Genomic DNA, 21,244 nt, shown 5'->3' with positions numbered 1-21,244 from the left:
TACTGTGCTCTTCTTTCTATGGTCTAGAACCTCGAAGGAGAAATAAATGAAATCTTCCAGGCTCCCTCTTGAATACTCACTGATCATTGTTTTCAGCTCAACACTTGTTGATTCCTCTGCTAGTACTCCGAGTCAGAGACAGAATTTTGATTTGTTGAAAGGATGTAAGTGGTGGGAAACCAAAAGGGAAGGTGAATCCTGAAACAGAGTTTATATGGAGTGGATGGGAGTAGGAACTGAAAATGGGGAAGGACAGATTGAAAAGAGATTGAATGGAGGGCAGGAAGTATAGTCCGAGTTATAATGAAGAAAAGGTCCCAGAGAAGATGAGGTACATCTCAGCATTCAAAAAGTCCCTATATGCTGCTTTTCAAAGTCTTTACATGCCTGTGCTGCAAGCAGGTAGCAGTGAAATCCACTGGCAAACTGAATATCTCACCCCACATTCATGTTTCTTTCAGGCAGAATTGGTAATGGGCTCCTACTGCTACCAGGTACTGTGTTCATCTGACAAGCAGAAGGCCTGATTAGATCATGAAGTCCCAACCTCTTAGTGACTAATGTCAGCATGATTCTACATCATAGAAAATGGATTTAAGAAATAATAATAAAGCTGTCAATACATCATAGCAATGATCACACTGCCAAGCAACACATTCATGTTGTTAGTAAATATGAAATTTAAGTTTATTCAACTTCAAATTGACTCTTCATCTTCCACGTGGGAGAGATGCTTACCTCAAACTCAGACATCAATGCACCCATATTCTAGTGTGTTTCCCTTTTTCTTTTATTTGTACCTCTCAACAAATTAGAGTGCCTAAGTTCAGGACAGTAAAGCAAAAGCAGAACTTTAAAGTCAAATGGCTCGAGGACATCAAAACTCTCACAGAAATGAAACCTACTTAGCTCTTGCTGAGGTCCTTTGTTGAGTTTTACCGAGGTTTGCTCCATAGTGATTACCATAATGTTCCTTCTTGGCCAGCACAGGGAGGCACAGCAGGCTGTCTTCACAACTGGGAACCACAGCATCTTGCTCAGGTGCTCTCCAAGAGGAAAAAACAGGTTAAGATCCTTGCAAGGTTTTCTGGGACCGACCCAAAAGTTGCCTGGACCTTGGCTTGTGTCTGCTTTCTGGATAGTCCTGGGATAGACTAATACCAATATACTGGCTGGTAGAGGAAGGTTTTTACATTTGAGAGGAAGTTCACTGAGGTAAAGGTGGCTGCGTCACACTGGTCTGCGATGTGCTGCATCCTAGCGTGGAATGGCACAAACCTTGTATGGGTGGGGCTGCAGCGTGGCCCCAAAAATGGGCTCTGTGTTGATCTTTGTCACTCCCTCAGGAAGGCGGAAGGTGAATGCCCGGAGAAGGTTGGCAAAAAAAATGAAGAGCTCAGTCCTTGCTAGGTGCTCCCCCAAACACACTCGGTGCCCTGCAGAAGGAAAAGGGAAAGGACAGTGAATATCTAGGATTTTTTTTTAGTTTTGTCATCACTTTGTTCATTCTTGCCATAAGCAGAGGGGACTCTTGTTCAGGGCCAGGATCCTGAAAACCACAGAAATAAAACTTCCTGAATTCATTCTCAGAAAGATCCCATCCCTCCAATGTCGTAGGTTAGGAGACACCAAACAAAAAGCCCAGTGCAAATCCCTGATGTACTACCATCTTTCTTTCTTGACCAGGCGGAAAATTATTTTCCTTTTATAGCAGATCTTGAGCTTCAGGGTCAGACATGAAGAATCTGCCAGCTGTTTGCACATGCTTTCTTAGTGAGTTCAAGTCAGCAGATTAAAATTACTCGGCAATGGCCTTTGCAACTGAGCAAAGGCTTGGTCACTTTACAGGCAATCAAGAAGCCTACTGTTAATTTCCAAGTGTTCCTCACTGGAACCAACGGCACACACAGCACAGAAACAAGAACTAAAGAAAACAAGTTAATGATATATTCACGTTTCCAGATTAGCAGACAAATTAAGGGAAAGCAAAAGCCAGCTATTCCATTTGCACTAAGAAACCGCTCCTGGATGGGCATCTAAGTGACTACTACCCTGCTACATCAGCAGAGATACTAAAACAGAGTAAGAACTTTACTGCTGAATATGGTCACAAACTCTGCTATGTTATCTTAATTCCCTTCTTTTGCAACTGGCTTTTCAGTTCTGTACCCAAGAACTTTGTGTATCGGGATGCATTTCTTCTCTTCTTTCAGCTCGTTCCTATAAGAGGGACTGCAAGCAACTCCAGCATACAAAAGGTACATCGCTTCTCAGTGGAAAAAAATAAAAAATAAAAAAATATGAAGGATACTACAGGAAAAAAAAATGTGGATGACTGCAATATTTAACAAGCCTAGGAGGTTCAGGAATTCAAGTGGGATTCCTACCGCATTGTACTAAGAGCAGGTTGGTGCCAGAGAGCACAAAAGTGTCTCTCTCGGCAGATACAAGCCAGTACTATTATATAAAAGAAGCAAACAGTGGTGACATAAGGTGTTATCTGAAGAAATATCACAGTCTCAAACTTCTGTATTCTTCATGTAATCTGTTGGGACCGTTCAAACTGCCAGTGCACTTACCTGCTGAGAATGGTAAGAAGGCTTCTCGATTTTTAAAGTTTCCTTCTTTATCCAGGAAATGGCCAGGGTTGAACTCCCGAGGTGTCTCCCAGTGCTCAGGATCATACAGAACAGATGCTATATTTGGCAAAACAATGGTGCCCTGCAAGGAAGAAACCACTGGTACATTTCTATTGACTAGCCTCTCACCTCTCAGTTTCTGCCTGGTGGATAAGACTTCTGTTTGTTGCCATTGCTTTGTAATGTGCAGATACCAAGTGGTTAGAGGAGTATCTTGCTAGAAAACAGGAGTTGTTAGTCATTTTCTAAGCTGGAAATTATCAGTTCCCAGCCTTGCGACCATGCCGGTGGGTGTTATTAGCATTAGTGATGTTTGTACAACTATATTGTAGTGCCCACTTCTACTGGTAGTTTTAATGACTTTTGTAGTAGGTCTCTTTTGTTGATATTCAGGTCCCAGTCTTGGAAACCTTCTTTTGGGTTTGAGAGGGAGAAAAAGCTTTGTCTTTACTGGTGAAGAGCACGTTATTCCCAGCAGACCAGCTTGTGTGCCTTAGGGTACCTGACTGTCAGATCCAGCCAGAACAGAGACTGAAGCCTTCACCACAAAGTGAGTTAGGTGGGGCCAAACATGGAAGCCAGTAATGGTACTGGCCTCTCCCATCTCTCTTGCAATAAAAGCAACCCATTCTTGCTAGGGTTTTACAGTGAGAACTGGCACTCAGCATAGCTTATGTCACTTGACAAAATTATTTAGTGGCTGTGAACACCTGTCTCAGGCTTTATTTTGGAGCAACTCCCTTGCTGTCAGCTGTACAGATTCAGGCAGGTCATTGCACTTGTCTCAGCTCATGGAGCTATTACCATCCCCTTACAAGTCTTCCTCCATCCCAGCAGTGCCAAGCCGGGAAAAAATGTCTTAACAAGTGCTTTGACAAACATTTCTCCTCTCAGTCTATACCCCCAGCCAAGTACAGCTGGTCTCTGCTGTTGTGTCATTTGTCTGTACCTTTTTGACAGGGAAACCTAGCAGTTCTGTATTCCTCACACACACTCTGGGCATGCCGACAAAGACAATGTTGCTGAAGCGCTGGATTTCATGAACCACAGCATTCGTGTAGGGCAGCTTTCTCCGATCCTCATAGCAGATTAACTGGGAAGGACCCAGAACAGCATCCAGCTCCTTCTGCACTTTCTCTGTGGAGAAATATTCATCACTTCAGATTGGAAAAATGCATCAAGTATTTCAACTGGTCTCTCTTCCTTCGAGCAATAGGAAAAAGTAGTATTTCAGCATAGTACATAAAGTCTTTATGATTTAACGTCTGAATTTAACATATGAAGCTAAAAGTCAATAGCAAAACAAACAAACAAAAAAGCAGTGTGGTCCGGAATCATAAACAAGGACTATACTGTACTTATTTCAGCTTTGACATTTATCTCACAGTATGCATGGTGGGTGTAGGGTGAGTCACTCAGCTCCACATTTTGGAGGTATTTAGGGATTGCTTAGTTTACTTTATCTTAAATTCTATATCTCGTTTTCAAAATTGACGCAAATGCCTTGGATATTAACTCCCAGTGCAAAGGAGGACTTGGTCCAAGTATGGCAACAGTGAACAAACATCAGAATCACCCTAAAAGTCTGAGTGCAAATATGCACATGATGACACAGTCTTTTCAGCTTCCTGCTCAGATTGTGGGAATACAGATATCTTCCTAGCTTTCAGCACTTGAGCACAACAGATGGAAGAAATGCTGACTCCAGAATTATCCAAGTCCTTCTTAAACCCTGGCCATATCCTTTCTCTTCCTAGTGTAGATTTTAGATGGGGGAGATTCAGTCTGGATCTACAGAGGCATTCATGGCATTGACTTGTCAGTGCAAATAACTTTTCTTTCACCATGACTGCCTTCAGCCATCTGGTTTGGCCAGGTGAGAGGATGGACCTTTGTTTATTTCCACTGCTGTAATTTTAGCATGGTGCTCTTAGTGTTTCCAGAGAGTGGGAGCCAGGCTCAACTAGTGGCTTTTGTGTCTGCCACTCATTGCATCCAGCCCTCATTAACATTTGTAGTACCCACAGTATTTCACAGCAAGAATCCCTCTCACCTTGGATGTCTGGATACACCACCATGTAGAGCAGTCCCCAGTACAAGGTTGTGCTTGAAGTCTCTGAGCCACCAAGGAAAAGGTCATTTATAACATACACCAAATTGTCTTCGTCATACTTGGGCTTGTCCTCATCTTTAGACTGAAGATGATGATAAAAAGGTGAGGATAAACATTAAAGTTAGGTTATCCTGTATACCTCCTGAGACTCATTATTTCCACATGTGGAAATAGTAGCACATACACAAAGAATATTCAGATTCACAGTTTTTGATGAGTACTAAGAGATTAACAGTTTCCCAAATGTATGTGGTAAGGCTGTGTTGCTCTTTTTCGTGAGGTGGATTATTCTTTCATTAAACAAACAGGCAGTTTCATGCCTGATGACTTAATCCTGAAAATTTTAGAACAAACTGCAACTTTTACAGTTAGCCCAGAGCGTACTTCTAAACATGTGCCCAGCAATGTGTCACTCGTTTGGCCTTGGTCTCTCCAGTAAGCTATCAAACAGTGTCATCAGGCAGAACGAATACTTACTTTCTCTATCTCAGCCAGGTAAAAGTCAATGAAATCTTGCGGTTCATCTGGCATCCCTCTCTCCATGTGCCTTCTAATCTCCTTCCTTGCAAAAGAACTGAGGACATCGTAGCAAGACAATGCCTTCTTATGAGGACCAGGGAGACGGCACATCAGCCAGGGGAAGATTTCGTACAGCTGCAGGAATGACATACAAGAGGCAGCGTGAATTAGCTGTCAGTAACAAAGCTGCTTTAGAAGCACCAAAGGGCTGAATTGTCCTGTCTGGAAATGCTGATAGTGGAGTAAACAGATTGTCATTGTTTTGAGTATTATTTTTTTTCATCATGTGGGGAAACATTAATATTAATTTTGACACACTCCTGAATCTGGGAGTGTCAGCCAACACTCTGCTCACGCCACTAACTCAGGCAACTGGTGGAGCTCACAGAAAGAAAGCATAGACTGGGTAGAACTCTAGGATAATTTCATTTCCCTTTTCAGAGCTTTCAGAGGAACCAATAATGATTAAAAATATTAAATCTTCAGTCTGCTCAGAGTGTATTTATATACATACTTGTTAGCTCAAAGTACCATCTTCTGTTTTGGACAGCTCTCTCTTTGCAGCATGTGCCATCCCACCCTGCCAAGCAAACAGCATTTCTGTCTCCTCACTGCCTTTGTTCTTTCAAACCAACCAAGCAAAATTCTCAAATTTTGTTATGTGATCGTTTGTTGGTCATCCCACTAATCCTTCTTTTACATTTGTTTCACTCTAAACTCACAACATAAAATGCCAAGACACGGGAAAAGGTCCCACAGATAATTACACACCAGAACCTACTTCAACACTTCTCCGGATCTAAACGGAAAACAGTACTGGAAACAGTCTAGGACCCTGTTTGCCTTTTTCATCCTGTTTTCTGCTAGTTTCCACCAGTCCCTTTCCTCTTAAGCTTTGGACTGGAATGTTCTAAGCTTGTAGCAGGTAATTGTCTCATTAATTCCTGATATGATTCATAATTTAATTTTGTACTATTAGAATTTGTTCCATACTTATAACTCCAATCCACAATATTTATGAGCTCTCGCAGCAGGATATCCTGAACCTCCACTGTATTGTTACGGTCTCCTTGCTTTGATCATCAGCAAATGTTATCTGTTTTTTTAGCCAAGTTCTTCAACAAAAATAATGAGTAACTACGGTCGGAGAGTCACTGAACTACTGCCAGAATAACTCTGCTAACGATGTCTTTCACTTATCTAATTATCTCTTTCTTTGTCTCTTAGAAATTTTTACCCTCTTTATAAACCTTGAACCAGTTGCTCTGCTTTTAGTGAGGACGCATTTTTGTATCCACACTTTCATTTTCTACTTATTTCAGGAAAAAAAAAATAGCATGTGATTTACGCACCTGATAAATGAAGCTGCCTGCAAATCTGAATACGTTCTCTGTGGCACTGATCAGTTCATGGAAGGTTTTGTCCTCATCAGAGAAGTGATATCCAAAAACCAGAGCACAAATTACATTTGAAATAGAATGGAAAAGAGGGAAAGAAGGATCCACAGGTCTTCCTGCAAACACAGTAACTAACGTTCACTCTCAATGTTTTCTTCAGTTGTTCCTTACACAGATAAGACAAGATATTATTAGAAATTATATAAAATAGTATCTTCATCTGTCTGGGGCATGAATGGGGACAGGTGTGACATCAATATGTATCCATGAAAATAAAACAGTCTTAAAGCAAAGGATAGTGTTAAACTGTTTTCTCATTGCTCTAAAATAGTCTCATACCACTTCCCATGAAATAGTATTGCACAACCAAGATTAATTAGAAGATATAATATTAAACCTGATGTCCTCTGTTGTATGGAAGAAGAAAAGTTAGACAACGTGCAAGGCAAGAAATGTCACAGCAGATGAACAGAGAGAAGACAGCAACAAACATGTTCAAAAAAAAAAAAAAAAAAAAGCTACTTAGGAGAAAAGACTGAAGAAGCTTGGGAAAGTTTAAGAGTAGGTTTAGAAACAGCTTTTTAAGAAAGAAATTTCCACTTGTAATACTAGGCTCTATCTGTTCTTCAGGCTTTGGTGAGTTTGGATATACATGTATGACTGTGCCCACCCCAACCCTAGAAAGAGGTAGGTAAGCTTGCATACTGAAGATATGGATCCAGAAACTGAAAAGCATCTAATTTTTTAGCAGAGATACCTTTCAGGCTCACAAAGAACTCCACCAGGTGAGAGGCCTCCTCCTGCACTCGATACTCCAGGCCTTTTTTCCCCATCCCCAGACTGCGTAGAGTCATTATACCAAAGCGTCTCTGCTGCTTCCATGAGCGACCGCTTGCCAGTATAATACCTGAGAGCATTCCCTGGCATATTATTATTTGTCATAGACATGGATGATTCATTTAAAAATAATTATGAAATACCTGAATAAATCAAGGAATGTACTGTGGTACAAGTACCTTTAGGAGGTAAAAGTATCATAACCAAATATACCCAAACTATAACTAACCCACATGTTCTTAATATTGATTGTAGTTAATTTTTGAAAAGAGCAATCTAAGGATCTGCTGACTGCTCCACTTCTTGCTAAAAACTGCTAAAATACATTAAGAAGAAATGGATTTTAACGTGACGGAGTCACTCTCACAAAGGGTATTCAGGAAGTGTTTAAGAGTGACTGCTAACACAGCTATGAGACTTCTGGAGGAAGGTGTTATAGGTGTCTCGCTCATGATAGAAGGTGCTTGGCAACCATACGCAGTCTATACAGTTGCCAAACCTATAATGATGCTTTGCATTCATGTAACATACAGCAATATCATGTGCAGCAGAATGAATTATCCTATGAGGAGTGTAAGATTGCTGAGTTCTGAGCTAGGACTGCACACATCTTGAACACAGCAAAAAAGGTCACCTAGAAACAACCTGATCTGGAACGTTTCCCAGGCTTGGGAAAGCTCAGGACAAAAGGCATCATGACAAATAGCAAACTATTCTCATGAGCTAATAGGGTATTTGGACAGAGCATCCTGAATGGGAGGGCAGAGGGTTTAACAAGGCTGAGCAGGAGTAGTTTGCCAAGTCGACATTACTGTGCATTATTTATGGCAGGAAAATCTCACCTTTTCCTTTGGCCATTGCTCTGAAGAAAGGAGATACCATCCTTCCAGAAACATCATCAGGGTGTGTGGTCATGCCATCCTTCACTGCCTGAAATCCATTCAGTATGATCACTGGTGCCCACCCGAACCACAAGGTGTATATGTTGCCATAAGTTTTTGCCAGCTGTGGATGGGAAAAATGCCAGAAAAGAACAGATAAAACTGAGTAAAATTAACCAATTAGGAGAGTCTGAAAATAAATACCTCCATCAGAAGATCCCGATGTAACTGAAAGTTCATTTGCACCAAGTTTCCAAGCAATGGGAGAGGAGTTGGTCCAGGAGGGAATTGCTGGCATGCCTTTCGGAGTTTGAGAAATTGAACAATTAAAAGAAAAATGACCAGAACTACAAACGCTTGACTTATTGTCAGCATTTCAAAGCTGATTTTTCAGCTTCTCTCTATCAAAAATAACGTAGTGGAGCTTGGAAAAGTTGATCTTGCTTCTTGTTCCACCAGTTCTCTTTGCAGACTGACTCCTGTAAAGTCTCAATTCCTTTCCCTCCCTCTGTCCCTCCCTCTTTATCACTGCCTACCTTTTTCCTGCACCCCATATATTCTCCATACTAAGATCCATCAAACCAATCCCTGACCAAGGGCGTACCTAGCTGTCTATAGGTAGCCACAGCCTGAAAATGTGGAATCACGTGTGCTGAAGGTATTTGCCTTGGGAACCTTAAAAACATGCATAATTGTTCATCTCAGAATCACTGAATTCAGAGTACTGTTTACATCCTGGCTTGTAACTCTAATTGGTTAGATTTAACAGGTGTTTTAGTCACAAATATTAAGTTGTCTTTATATGTGATTGCAAATTAAGATTTGCCTCCCAGTTCACACAGACAAAAACATCAGTAGTTGGAGACTAAGCATGCAATTAGGAGATGAAATTGTTACATGTAATTTCTTAAAATTTGGCCTTGAGTGTTCAAACTTGTTTTTTTCCAGTAAGAGGGTAACAATAACATTTTCAACAACTGCATATTAATGACATTAAGATAATAATTAAATCTTACATTACAACTAAATAATGAGAAAAACAATCAACATACAAAATTATGCCCTATTTAAAATGTAATTAAATTAAAATTGTCATTATTATGTATAATTTTTTTGAGTATGTAACTTATATTAAGGACTTTATTTTCCTTTGTTTATTTTCTACATTTGTAATCACAGTTTCAAAATCCTGGGTATTATGTCCATGATCAGTTGTCAATAGGTTTACAAAACACATCAAAAATTTGTCCTCTGATAATGAAGGGATTCACACCTAGTACACGACACAGAAAGGAGAAAGCACTGGGTGTCAATCGTCAGGGGATCCTATCTTAGCATTGCAAAGAGAAAATGTCTTCGCTAAAAAATGAGGTACAAGTCTGAACAAGAAATTGCCCTGCCTTCCAACACATACATGAAGAGCAGTATTTTGCAAACCTGGCAACATTAGGGAAGTATTGTGACTCAGTGATGTCAATCTGTCTCCTCCATTTGGCCAAAATTTGCAGTTATCATAGGTACCTACATGCCTGCATTATATAATGAAGACAGAATGTAAAATTAGCTGTTTTTTGTTTTGTTTTGTTTTTTTATGACCTTATCTTATCTATGCAAATGTAACAAGTGGACATTATGGGCAGCATGTTTGGGAAGGGGGTTGAGGTATCCCAAGTTAGTTACAACTGCCAACCATGAAGCAGGAAATAGCTGTGATAGGACTCAGCAAACTGCAACATACCCCCCCCCCCCCCAAAAAAAAAAAATGCCAAAATATTAAATTTTAAATATTGAAAAAAAAAAAAAGAACAAAATTAGTTTTGTGCAGCCAACAAAAGTCAGGAGAAATTCTGACTTACATGAATTTCATTAGAAGACTAAATAAAATCATATTCATCTCGTTATCTGTTTGGTCAATATCACTTTTAGAAAGAAAACTTGGAGACAAAGAAAGGCTGAGAAAGTTACTATAATATATGACAGCGAACAGATAAAATAATAATGAATAAAGACTGTAAGACTAAAAGATTGCAATGCCAATGTAACCCACGTACCATCTTTGTCTTTAAACAGTTCGTATGTTCAAAGCAGGACATCCAGAAGTTTACAATGTGTATACTTCTAAATCAGCATTAAAAAAAAAAAAAATCAACAACAAACTCAAGATATAAGCACTGACCTATAACTTCAATTTGCTTCATGCAATACTAACAATAAGGAATGATTACATTTCTCTGGTTCCTCATCCATCAAGTATCTCAGGGTGCTTTACCATTATTAACCACATTTTCGATCTGTCAAGGCAAAAATATCTATTCCTACATGCTAGTAAGAAATTACACAGCACTACAAGATTATTTATATTTGACGTGTAACGGAGCAGACTTGCTAATCGGACAAGTATTAATGCCCCAATATTTACATAGTAGGAATGTAAATTATAGTCAGCTGCAAAACATGAAAGACAGAATCAGCCCAACTCGGTAATATAATTACTGCACTCAGCTTGTAGTGATACATTATCCCAGATTAGTGTAAGTGGAGCTGTACCAACTCCCATTACCTATCTCCACCTTATGCTTTTCGTTGTAAATCCTTTGTAGTCAGGTGTTTACAACTCCCCAAAGTCCTTAATCAGTGTGTGGCAAGCAGAAATAAAGGAACAGGAGGTACAAACCACAGGAGACTGAGATGGAAGTGGCCACGTGGGCATTACGGAGGGTCACAGGTTGGCTGGTAATTGTGAGAGGGTAAAACATCCTCTGACCAAACCTGGAATTGTGACGGTTCCCAGTCTTCAATTACACTGTCATTCCTATTTCTCTCCTTGCAAACTTTGTCTCAAGCAGAGCTATTTTCCATGAAATTTCAGGTTTTGCAGCCTGACTCAGGAATATAAATAAGCGTCTCCCAAATACTTTGGAGAAAGATTTAGGTGAAATTTCTGTATTAAATTAGTCTATCTTAATGGAAAAAAAAAAAATCAGCTGGTAGCAGAGAAGCTCGATAACCCTCCATCACATACACACCCCTAAATCTCCAGCACAGTGGCAGAGCCAGTGACCTTTTGAGGTACAGCACTAAGTGCATTAAGCTGCTAACAGAAGAAATCTGCTTTGCTAAAGTAGCAACGTGGCAATAAGCCATGTGCAAAGTGCGGTGGGCAGAAGGCTGACTTGTGCTTTTCTTCCCCAGTTGGGAAGTTTTCTTTCTTGCTTCCAAGGACAGCTGGATGATGGGGACTGGCACTGTGAGGTGCTAATATGAAGAGAAGAGGGAGGTTGAGGGTTGCACACCATGTGTGGCAAGAAATTCCCTTCACAATTGATCTTACAGCCTGAACTGTGCCCCAACAAGCCCTGTTAATCTGCTCGCTCTCTCAGCATCTGCCTCCGTGCTGGTTCTTTGTTGCTCGTCTGCCAGTCCCCTGGGGGAGGCAGGGACACATCTCATCAATGACTGCATTTATCCAAACCTCCCGTGAAAGAAAGCCCTCAGACAATGTCACTTGTGGCTTTGCCATTCGGCTGCCTGCCTTCAGGAAATAATTTCCAGCACCTATAGCAACTCCACTAGTGTGACTTTCAAGAAAGATGGTAAGCACACTCAGCAGCTTTCAGCATTTGCCAATTACTTATGGATCAGAGGTGAAGTTGGGTGGCAGCCACTGATGCTATATAGTAAATTAATATGCAAGAGATTAGCTATCGATACTGGCAGAGAAAATGCAGTCCTTTAGACATAAGTTTCTCAATCGATTGCACATGAAGCAACTGCAGTACATAGACAAATCCCCCCCACTCCAGCAAACCAAATATACATATTTGACCTATTTTTTTATTTATTGCCCCAATTATGTTATTGTTTGTGTATTCCAGCAGCAATGTCCAGGATGAACCTTTTTCCCAAAAACATGCTTCACAGGTGTTGAGAGGAAGGACTGAGAAACTCTGCTTGAGATCAAAGTTGTTGCTTCTCCTATAGATATTAAGCTGCACTAGCACTGCTAAGAGAGGTATCAAAGGTATCACTTCTGATATATATATATATATATATATATATATATATATATATATATATGTACACATATATATACATACACTAGCAAGGCCATCTTCTACCACAAGAAACAAGAGGCAGCCCGTCACTTTTACATATTGCCAATGGTTAAATGGGACGGCAGAGTGGGGATATCCAACACGCACGGGACAGCACAAGGCTGAGGTCTGGACCTGGAGACAGAGGAGGAGAAAAGCGCCCTCAAAGGCTGAGGAACTGTTGTACAAATGGAGAAAAATAGGAGCAGAAAAAACAACTTCTTCCAGGCTTATCTGCTTCATGAAAGATTTTCTTCACGATGTTTCATGAACTATTTCACCAACTGGAAAATCCACTCAGCTTGTAGAGATTCTCAGGACACATACCAAAAAGATCAGCTGCCCGTCACCTTTGAACCTACTGAGTGTTTCCCATGTCTTCAAACACTTTTCCTCAGATCTTGCCTTTTTGCCTCAGGAATTTGTCCTTGCTTCCATTTTTCTTGCTTTTCACACCCCTCTTCCTGCCAGAAGAGCCACATGCACAAAGCTCTCAGCTGCCCTAACAGACCTAACACTCACGCAGCAGTGCTGGAAGCAGGAGCCACCACATAAGAAGACTTCGGAGTATTTCCAGGCAGTTTCCACAGCAAGGTGATCTCACCGTTTGCTGTGGCTTCCCAGAAATAGGCACAGCTCACTCAGGGGCTGATAGCCAGGTGCCTTCCCTCTGCCAGTCGCTGAGACCTCTCCAAAGCAAAGCCATTTCACAGATTTACGGCCAGGTTCAGCTGGATCAGCGCCCAGAAAACACAGGTTAGAAAAGGAATCCATGAATAAGTAAGAGGGACTGGGTTTTCTGACTGACCGATGAGCCTCACAGGCATTGTTACAAGTATGTACATCCTTATCTCTCCTCTTAAATATTTATAAAAACAGTAGGATAATTTCTTCTGCTGTTACACTTGGTATTTCCTGTCCACCTTCAGGAGATCACACTGACTGCTTTGTTCCTTCAGAAGCCAGGAGGAGAAACAGTTTGTACATGGATATTTGCATATTATGGCTGCAGAAACCGTACATTGCACAGACACGAACCGGTCCAGAGAATGGTGTTTTGTCAGCATTTCATAGCTGGTTTTCTCCACTTTGTGTGAAAAAAAAAATTGCCGGCAACATCATGAAGGCCAAACTTTTTTTTTTCCCCCCACTGGTCTTTCCTGTGGAGATTTAGCCCTGTTAAATTTGTGCACTGCACATACCTGCCTTTTACCACTCGTCTTTTCCTCACTCATTTCAGTAACATGTTCCAAGCTGAAGAGAACGTCATTGGTTCTGTCACAAGCAAACTTCTCCCAGCAGACATTACATCTCAAATGTGTCATTTCACCTGTTTTAAGCCAAAATCTTCTAAACAATGTGGTAACAATGGAAAAAAAAAAAAAAATAGGAGGAAAATCTCATCTACAGTTGGAAACAATAATGAAACTACTTTTATAAACCGAATTAACTTCTAGCTGTTTAAAACACTGGTCTAAAGAGTTTTAAAAGAACCAAAATGTTTTTTTACCCTGTTTCATATATAAATATATATATTAATCTCAGGCTTTCAGAAACTCTGTACTTCAACCTAGGGTTGAGCAAGAACATAGAAAGGGTAGATTACAAGGCTGAAACAGGAAGAATTAACACTTGCCAGCTGCGCACTGTAACAAAGCTCTATGTCCCCTTCACTGTAGGTCCCAGCATAACTGTACTAAAGCAGACTGCACACACAGGCAGGTAACATCCTTGCACATTTAGTTTCAAGCTAACTGAACTATCCCACATTGTTCCTTTTTTTTTTTTTTTTTTTTTTTTCCCCATTCACTGAAGGGTGGACAGCAATACCCAAGAACAAAGGTTGTTTTTCCCCTGTCAGAGCTCAGTTCAGACCCCAGTGTGCGTAAAGCCTTTGATTATGTGACATGTGCTACCCCCAACACTGCGTCAGTGCCTTGGCAGCCCCTGCTCTATGAACAAATTCAGATCACAGAAAGCTTTGTCTATTGTCTCAGGCCTCCATCCCTCTGATGCAGAATTCCAGTGCTGTCGTGAAGAGCCCAGGAAGCACAAGAAAATTTGGCCGAGCCCACAGAAAACCACTTTTGAGAGCTGGCTTCTCAGCCTGAATGCCTGTGTAATTCTTGGCAAGTTGTAGTCCCCCCTTCAGATGTGGCCAATTGCTAATTATATGTTCACTTAATGGATGTCTGTCTTCAGACAACAAAGCTCAGGGCTGGAGAAGGACAATTTACTCACAACTTGTAGTAACTGCAGCAGTGATGTGAATACAAATGTTTAATTTTATATTATTTTAGTATCTTCATACACAAATGCTGATATATGCTAAAGCTGTTAAAAGACTCAGTCCCTAAACAGATCCAATGAGTCCATTATTGGACAGTGATGGCACTGGGGCTACAAGGCCTGTTTCCCCATCAGCAAAGTCAGGGTGATGGAACCTGAAGCTGTGAATATTTACTTCTTATCTTTTACACAGCATTCAGACAATACAATGAGGATGCCACGGGAAATCTAATGGATGCATGCAATATTTGCTTTAGTACAAATTTTGAGGATGCAATAAGGAGGCTGATTACACCCACTGGATGATAAGGACGTTGAAAAATTGAGGGTAGCCTGTGCCATTAGCCATGTCCATCCTGTCCCATGGATATCCTGTGAATAACACAACATGTGACCATACAGCAATGAAATTTTAGCATGCCTCATAATTCAGGTCTCCACAGAGAGTAACTTAAGACCATGATGGATACAGAATTTCCTAAAGTCTGAAAACTCCCCTGTGCACACATAACAAAGCAGGCATTCATCAGTGTGCCAGCAGACAGACAGCTGTCAATGGGCAGCAATGCAGGTTGCTACATCCAGACACTCCTTGCCACTTGTCAATAACGTGGCAATCATCTTTTCAACATCTACACTTACAGCGTCACCCACCTTTCAGAAAGGGAAGGCAGGTGGGGAGATAAGTCCTCTATCTTGGTTCGTTATGCTTGGGTTGAGCTGTGGAGACATTTTCTGTTGGGATTCACAGGTTTTCCTTGATCAAATGACAGCACTGTTCAAGGAGAATCATTTTGGCCAGCTGTGTCTTAATCTTCCAGCCAAACACACGTGAAAGATCAGAGGAAAGTAATTTTCAGTCCTGATTCCCCTCCTTCAGAAACACAGCTGATAAACTGGATAAAAATCATCAATGAGCTCAAACTGATGAACAATAGCTAAAATTATTCCATTCAGTGTTTTCTAGTTTATTTGTTTTGAACATAGCAGAGTTTTTTCTCTTGGCAGTACTTAACAGCAAGGAAAGGAGAGGGGCTGGGTAAATGGAACCATGTGCTGCTTCTAAGCCTCATCGCTGCAATTCCCACATTTCAAATTGTGTAATTACTCCTCGTTCCACCACCTGGGCTCAGTCTAATGCCATTATCACACCTAGAGAACGTTGAAGCTAATATGCGACATACCATAATTTATCTGGGAGCTTCCCCAGTGCTCTATGTGGAGGAGACTACAGACACAGAGAGAATATGGACCTCTTATCTGGATCAGAGGAACATGGTCGCAGTGAATAATCCCCATGTACCTAGTAAGCAAGAAAATTCACAGGGTGTTTTGCCAAAGCCTCCAACAAACCTGTTGCAGAGATGGTATTGTAGCGTTTGAACCTGGGTGTTGGCGAGCAGCATCCCAGCCTCAGCCGGTACCAAAATGATGGCAAATGAAGCTGCAATGAGCCGCAGCGTGCCCTGGTGAAACTGGTTGCTTTAAAACTAGCTCCTGATGAGCTGGTTATAGCACTGCAGGCACAGCCCTGTCAGAGACCTTTGCTGCCCTCTGCCTGGCTCCTCGGATGTTGCACTGCTGAAATATTAAAACTGGATTATTTTTTTTTTTTTCACATGCTTGATCTGTACCAAACTAACCCCCACTCTCTCTAGCTGCTGCTAATGTTCTTCCTGAGCAGGTTCAAGGCTGAACAGAGACAGCTTCCATTAACTACATCATCAGACTGAGCACATGCACCAAACATCTAGATTTAAGCAGTGATTTAAACTCCTGCAAAGATGTGTCCTTTTCTGCCATGACTCAGGCCACAGTGATTTCTGACAGTGGTGACCCTGAAATCCTGTGCATCTCTTGTCTGCAGGTCCCATAACTCAGTCTTAAAACTTGTAACGTCATTTAAAAGCGGTCTGCATTTCTACAGGATGTTGTTTTCTGTCCGTGAGTGCCAAAGCTACTGATGCCCTCAGTAATTATGGAGGGTGGTGACTGTGATGTTTGTTCCTGCTGAAAACTGCTCAAAACAGGTTAAGGGAAGCCACCTTCATTATATGGCAAGCTACAGTCATCCATAGCTTGCAGGTGGCAATCCAAGAGGAATTTACAAGGCAGGGGCTATACATACGTGATTGCATCATTGGAATAAACATTTTAAATAACTCCTTGGAATACTATCAAAAACTCATAGAATACAAAATAGTCAAAAATTTTAGTTCAAAATGTTTGCAGGGTATAGAAGATATTCTCCACTTTTAATTGTATGACCTTCTCTTATAGCTCTGGAATAACATCATTCATACAGTCATTTTCTCTGCAGTGCTCCTTAAAGTGCATTCCTTGTAGAATATCATCACATCACCAGCTGACCCCAGAACATACTTGTATTATTATCTCATCCCCTGCCTCACCTGCTGCATCTCAGAAACTATTGAGGGAAAGAGCTACAATTGTATTATTGTTATTTCTTTAATATTAGGATCTCAGTCTGCGGGATAGCAAATAAATAGCTCCTGGGGTATTGGCTAAAAATAACATTGGCTGAGATTTGTTCACAGATATTGTTACAAGTTCATAAGTTTTTCAATAAGGGAAAAAAAAAAGTTCATCAGGAGCTTTTAGGTTGGTGATCTGAATAGAAAAAAATCTGAATGGAAAAATATAGTTACAAATAACACCTCAGAATACTTGTTTGTAATGAACATGTTCTATTTTCCCCACTAAATCTTTTATTCAAGAAAACTGAAAGAAAATATTATAGATCTGGACATCAAACTTGAATTGGAATACTCTGGCTTACAGAGGCATTTTGAGTCACTGCAAATTTAAAATGCCTTTTTTCTGCTGTGATTTGCTGCTCCGTGAGAACTTAATGCTCAATAAAAATTGCCAGAGAAACTCCCTGGGGAAAACTGGCCCTACTGCTAGAAAGGAAGGAGGGAAGGACAAGTGGTTCTGGAACAGGGTCATCTCACCTTTCCAAATATCTGACATTAGAGCCAATAAGGAGAAATATCAGTGTTATCACAGCCTTCATACATTCATAATCATAAAAATAAAAGGCCAAATAAAATGGTGTTTTAAAGTTAAGGCCTTAAAGTTTCTGTGAGCCATGACAAGTTTGGGAATACATTTCTCGCCTTGCTCCAGGCAGCAGTTTGGGATCTGATAACCTCGAGAAATTAGGCCTAACCAGGCTCTGTGTTTAGGTTGACTAACAAGGTCCTTGAGTAAACACTGAATAGAACTAAATGTAGACCAGAATCCCTTTCAGTGCCTCTTTCCAGTTTGACAGGGTACCATCCATAAGCATTCCCATAGTTTTCCATTAAGTTCTGCAAAGCTTCCCATACCCCATGTTTCCCTAGTTTCTTTCTGAGATTGTGCCAAAGCCACAATGAAGAGCAGTAAATTACATTAATGGCATCTCTCCTCAAAATAAAACTAAGTTTGACATTATTTGGTGACTACAGACTATTTCTGTTTGCCTCCCAGTGCCTACAACTTGATTATTTTTGCCAGGATGTTCTCAGAAGTGCAATCAGGCTGACTGATTTATAACTCCGCAACTTCTCCTACCTTTTGAAGATAAATAAACGTTTGACCTTTTCCCATCCTCCACAGGTTCTCGTAGATAATTGCTAATTGCTCTGAGGTTAATACCGGTCCCTGAGTGCCCTGGGACAAATCAGCCTAGCCAATTTGAAAACATCCCATTTATCCAGTTATTTTCTAACCTCTTTTACCTAATCTAGACACAAATCTCCCATGACTGTCATGGGTGTTAAATGTATTTTCCTCTGGATCACCATTACCATTTTCACTGAAGCCAAGAAGGGCATTAAATTGTCCATCTGCCAAAGAGCCTCCTTGATGTACCGCGGTTTTAAGAAACCAGCACTTTCCGTGGTCCTCATTTTACTACTGAAATACAGAATTATTATTCTTTATAACTTGTATTTACTTTGCATGCAAACTTTAAAGAGGCATGGAGCAAATCTGCCAGGGAACACACCCAGCAGTTGAAATTTTAATTTTATTTTGATATTGACTGGTGAACTCTTAAAGGAATGAGAGAGTGCAGAAGCATTCACTTCAGTCCGTGCTTCTGACACCCTGCAGATGCTGGAATATGCTTATTAAGGCTCAGGAAAACAAAGGCAAGAATTATTTCCTTAGTAATGTGGCAGTCTGTGGTAAATAACTCCACCCCACTTTACCTTTTGCTCTTGCCCTACTCATTCTTTCACAGGAGCCATGTTCTTCACATTGATGAAGGGGAATACTTCAAAAAGGTGTAAAAGGCACGCTATTTTCCTGCAGATACGTCACAGCACAGAGTGGAAACATCAAGCTGGCTTTTCAAGAGTTAGCTTCAATGTCAGGAAGCAGCTCGCTGCGGAAAGGAAAATTCCTGCCTGGACTGATTGCTCCACTGCAAACCAGGGCAGGCAGTGGGCGAGCTCTGCAGGGCTGAGCTGGCTTCTGCTCCCCCAGCAAGGTCATTCACAGCCAGCTCAAGCACCTTGGCACTGAATGTATATCCTCGTTTTCTAACACAGCTACACAGCCAGCCGCCCTGCCTGCTCCCCAGAAGGATGTATGATATAAGTGCTTGAATATTTGTTTTGCAGTGACCCGTCTCCTCCCAAAGCATTTTACATGCTCCTGTTCTGTGATCTTTTCCCAGAGTTCATGGTGGTTGTTGTCACGTTTTGTAGCTGATATAGAAGAAAGCAAACACTGATCTGTTTTAAGTTTGGAAAGCAGACAACTAGAAGATAAATAATTGGAGCTACTAAAGATTTACCCAGTCCTCTCAACTCCTTGTTACTTAATGTCTTCCAGCTGATACAGGAAAAACAGTAACTTGCTAACTCTAAGGCTCTCTTCCTAGATAGGCTTTGTTTTTCTTACTTTCTCCTTTCCTTAGGATTCTTGTTTTTTATTCTTACCAGGATAAAAAATAAAATAAAATAAAATAAAAAAATAAAATAAAAAAGAGATTGCTAAACAAGGTGAACAAGGTGTATTTAAAAAAGGTCTCTGTACTGTGATCCACTTTTCCTAACCTCTTACCTCTAGCAAAATGTTTTCTCTATTGAATACAGATCTGTGAATGTGAAAACATTTTACATGTTAATTTTGAGATAATTATATTTTAACAAAGTTAAAACTCTCACAGAAACCTTTCATTTCCACCTGATTTTGGGAAGAAAAAAAAAAAAAAAAAAAAAGAAAAAAAGAAAAAAAAAAAAGTTGACCTAGATGCAGTGAGGCCACCCCCACCAAATCACTTCTCTGGCTTTGCAGAATTCAGTGCAGAGAGAGGAGCACTGCAGTACTGTAAGGCTCTGAGCCTCTCCAAGAGCAAGCCGAACCCAGCAGCTTCAGCTTTGCCTCTCTGCATTTTCTACATTTTCCTTTATAGCACATCTTCTGTGTCTGGACTCACTTTGCTCTCAGCTTTGTTGGCCTTCTGTGACAACACCAGCCGGGCTTTCAATGTCCTTTGTGCTCAGAAAGACCAGGGTATATCAGAACATGAATTTCAGTGAATCCCTTTTTAAATAGGTCAGGCAAGAACAGAGAAGACAAGGCTCTGACAAGCATCCCTCCTCTTCCCCACCTGCTGTGCCCTGGTAGATCCCAGCTTAGACCCCCATGTCCCCGCTGTGAGCTTCTTGTTGATGTCCTGCTGCCACATCTCGTGGGCTGGGGTCTCCTCTCCAGGCAGCTGTGCACAAAGGAATTAAAAATCCGCAGCGAGCGCAGCCTGTCTCAGATAAATATGTGTAAATAACCTACCCGTGTACGATCTATAATTTTCATATAAAGTGCCCTGAGCATCTCTTCTTGAGCATGCAGACAAGTAGGAGTTACATCCATTGTTTTGGGCTGTGTCATTCCCAGGGGCGCAGGCAGCTCAACTTGCTTTGGCTTCATGCACGCTTTCCCAGACAACTTTCCACCTCAGGCCTATTTATGAGCTTCCCTTTTGAAAGTGTATCTGGAGAAGCATCTGGCCTTCAAGAGTGACAGCATCACATAGCAATGGTGTTAACGCTTGTAATGCTACCACTGTTTCCTGCTTCATTTTTAAGAAGCAATGACAGCCCCAGCACCCCCAAATCACAGCGTTTTCTGCTTTGCCTTATCTATCCATGTACACGCAGATCCACGGAGACTTTGACATCAGTTTTTAACAGGGCGCTCAGTTTTCAGTCAAATAAAATGTCAGAATGTGATCTTCCATATTTTACTAGCGCTATTCTGCCATTTAATTTAATAACAGCTAAATATCAAGTGCCTTACTATTTTGATGCCATGTTCCATCAGCTATTGAATTAGAAATAATGAGACAGATCTTAATTTGTAATGCATTGTAGACTGCCTAAACTCATCTCAATGACACAGTGGCTGACATCTAGTGATGACTGATTTAACAGATCATCATCTGTATAGCTGTCCTATC

General features: G+C 40.9%; 1 protein-coding gene across 3 annotated transcripts; it reads right to left on the bottom strand.

Moving 5' to 3' along the window:
• Positions 1-662: 662 nt before the first annotated feature.
• LOC101789730 (cytochrome P450 2J6) lies at positions 663-15,622 on the bottom strand. 3 transcript variants are annotated; one of them, XM_027464204.3, is made up of 11 exons: positions 14,417-14,630; positions 13,683-13,810; positions 8,591-8,686; positions 8,348-8,510; positions 7,426-7,575; positions 6,624-6,784; positions 5,230-5,406; positions 4,693-4,834; positions 3,589-3,776; positions 2,580-2,721; positions 663-1,436 (listed from the first exon to the last, which is right to left on the bottom strand). In XM_027464204.3, the coding sequence occupies exons 2-11, from the start codon at positions 13,803-13,805 to the stop codon at positions 1,258-1,260; spliced, it is 1,521 nt and encodes a 506-aa protein (XP_027320005.1). In that variant the 5' UTR covers positions 13,806-13,810; positions 14,417-14,630; the 3' UTR covers positions 663-1,257. The 3 variants fall into 3 exon arrangements, with proteins under 3 accessions (XP_027320005.1, XP_027320007.1, XP_027320006.1); XM_027464206.3 differs by lacking the exons at positions 13,683-13,810; positions 14,417-14,630 and adding an exon at positions 15,424-15,622; XM_027464205.3 differs by lacking the exon at positions 8,591-8,686 and having other exon boundaries at positions 14,417-14,623.
• Between the last annotated feature and the right edge of the window lie 5,622 nt (positions 15,623-21,244).

This window comes from Anas platyrhynchos, chromosome 9 (assembly GCF_047663525.1).
Source record: "Anas platyrhynchos isolate ZD024472 breed Pekin duck chromosome 9, IASCAAS_PekinDuck_T2T, whole genome shotgun sequence".
Taxonomy (NCBI): Eukaryota; Metazoa; Chordata; class Aves; order Anseriformes; family Anatidae; genus Anas; species Anas platyrhynchos.
Note: the sequence above shows the minus strand (reverse complement) of the source record. Positions and strands in the feature narration are given on the sequence as shown.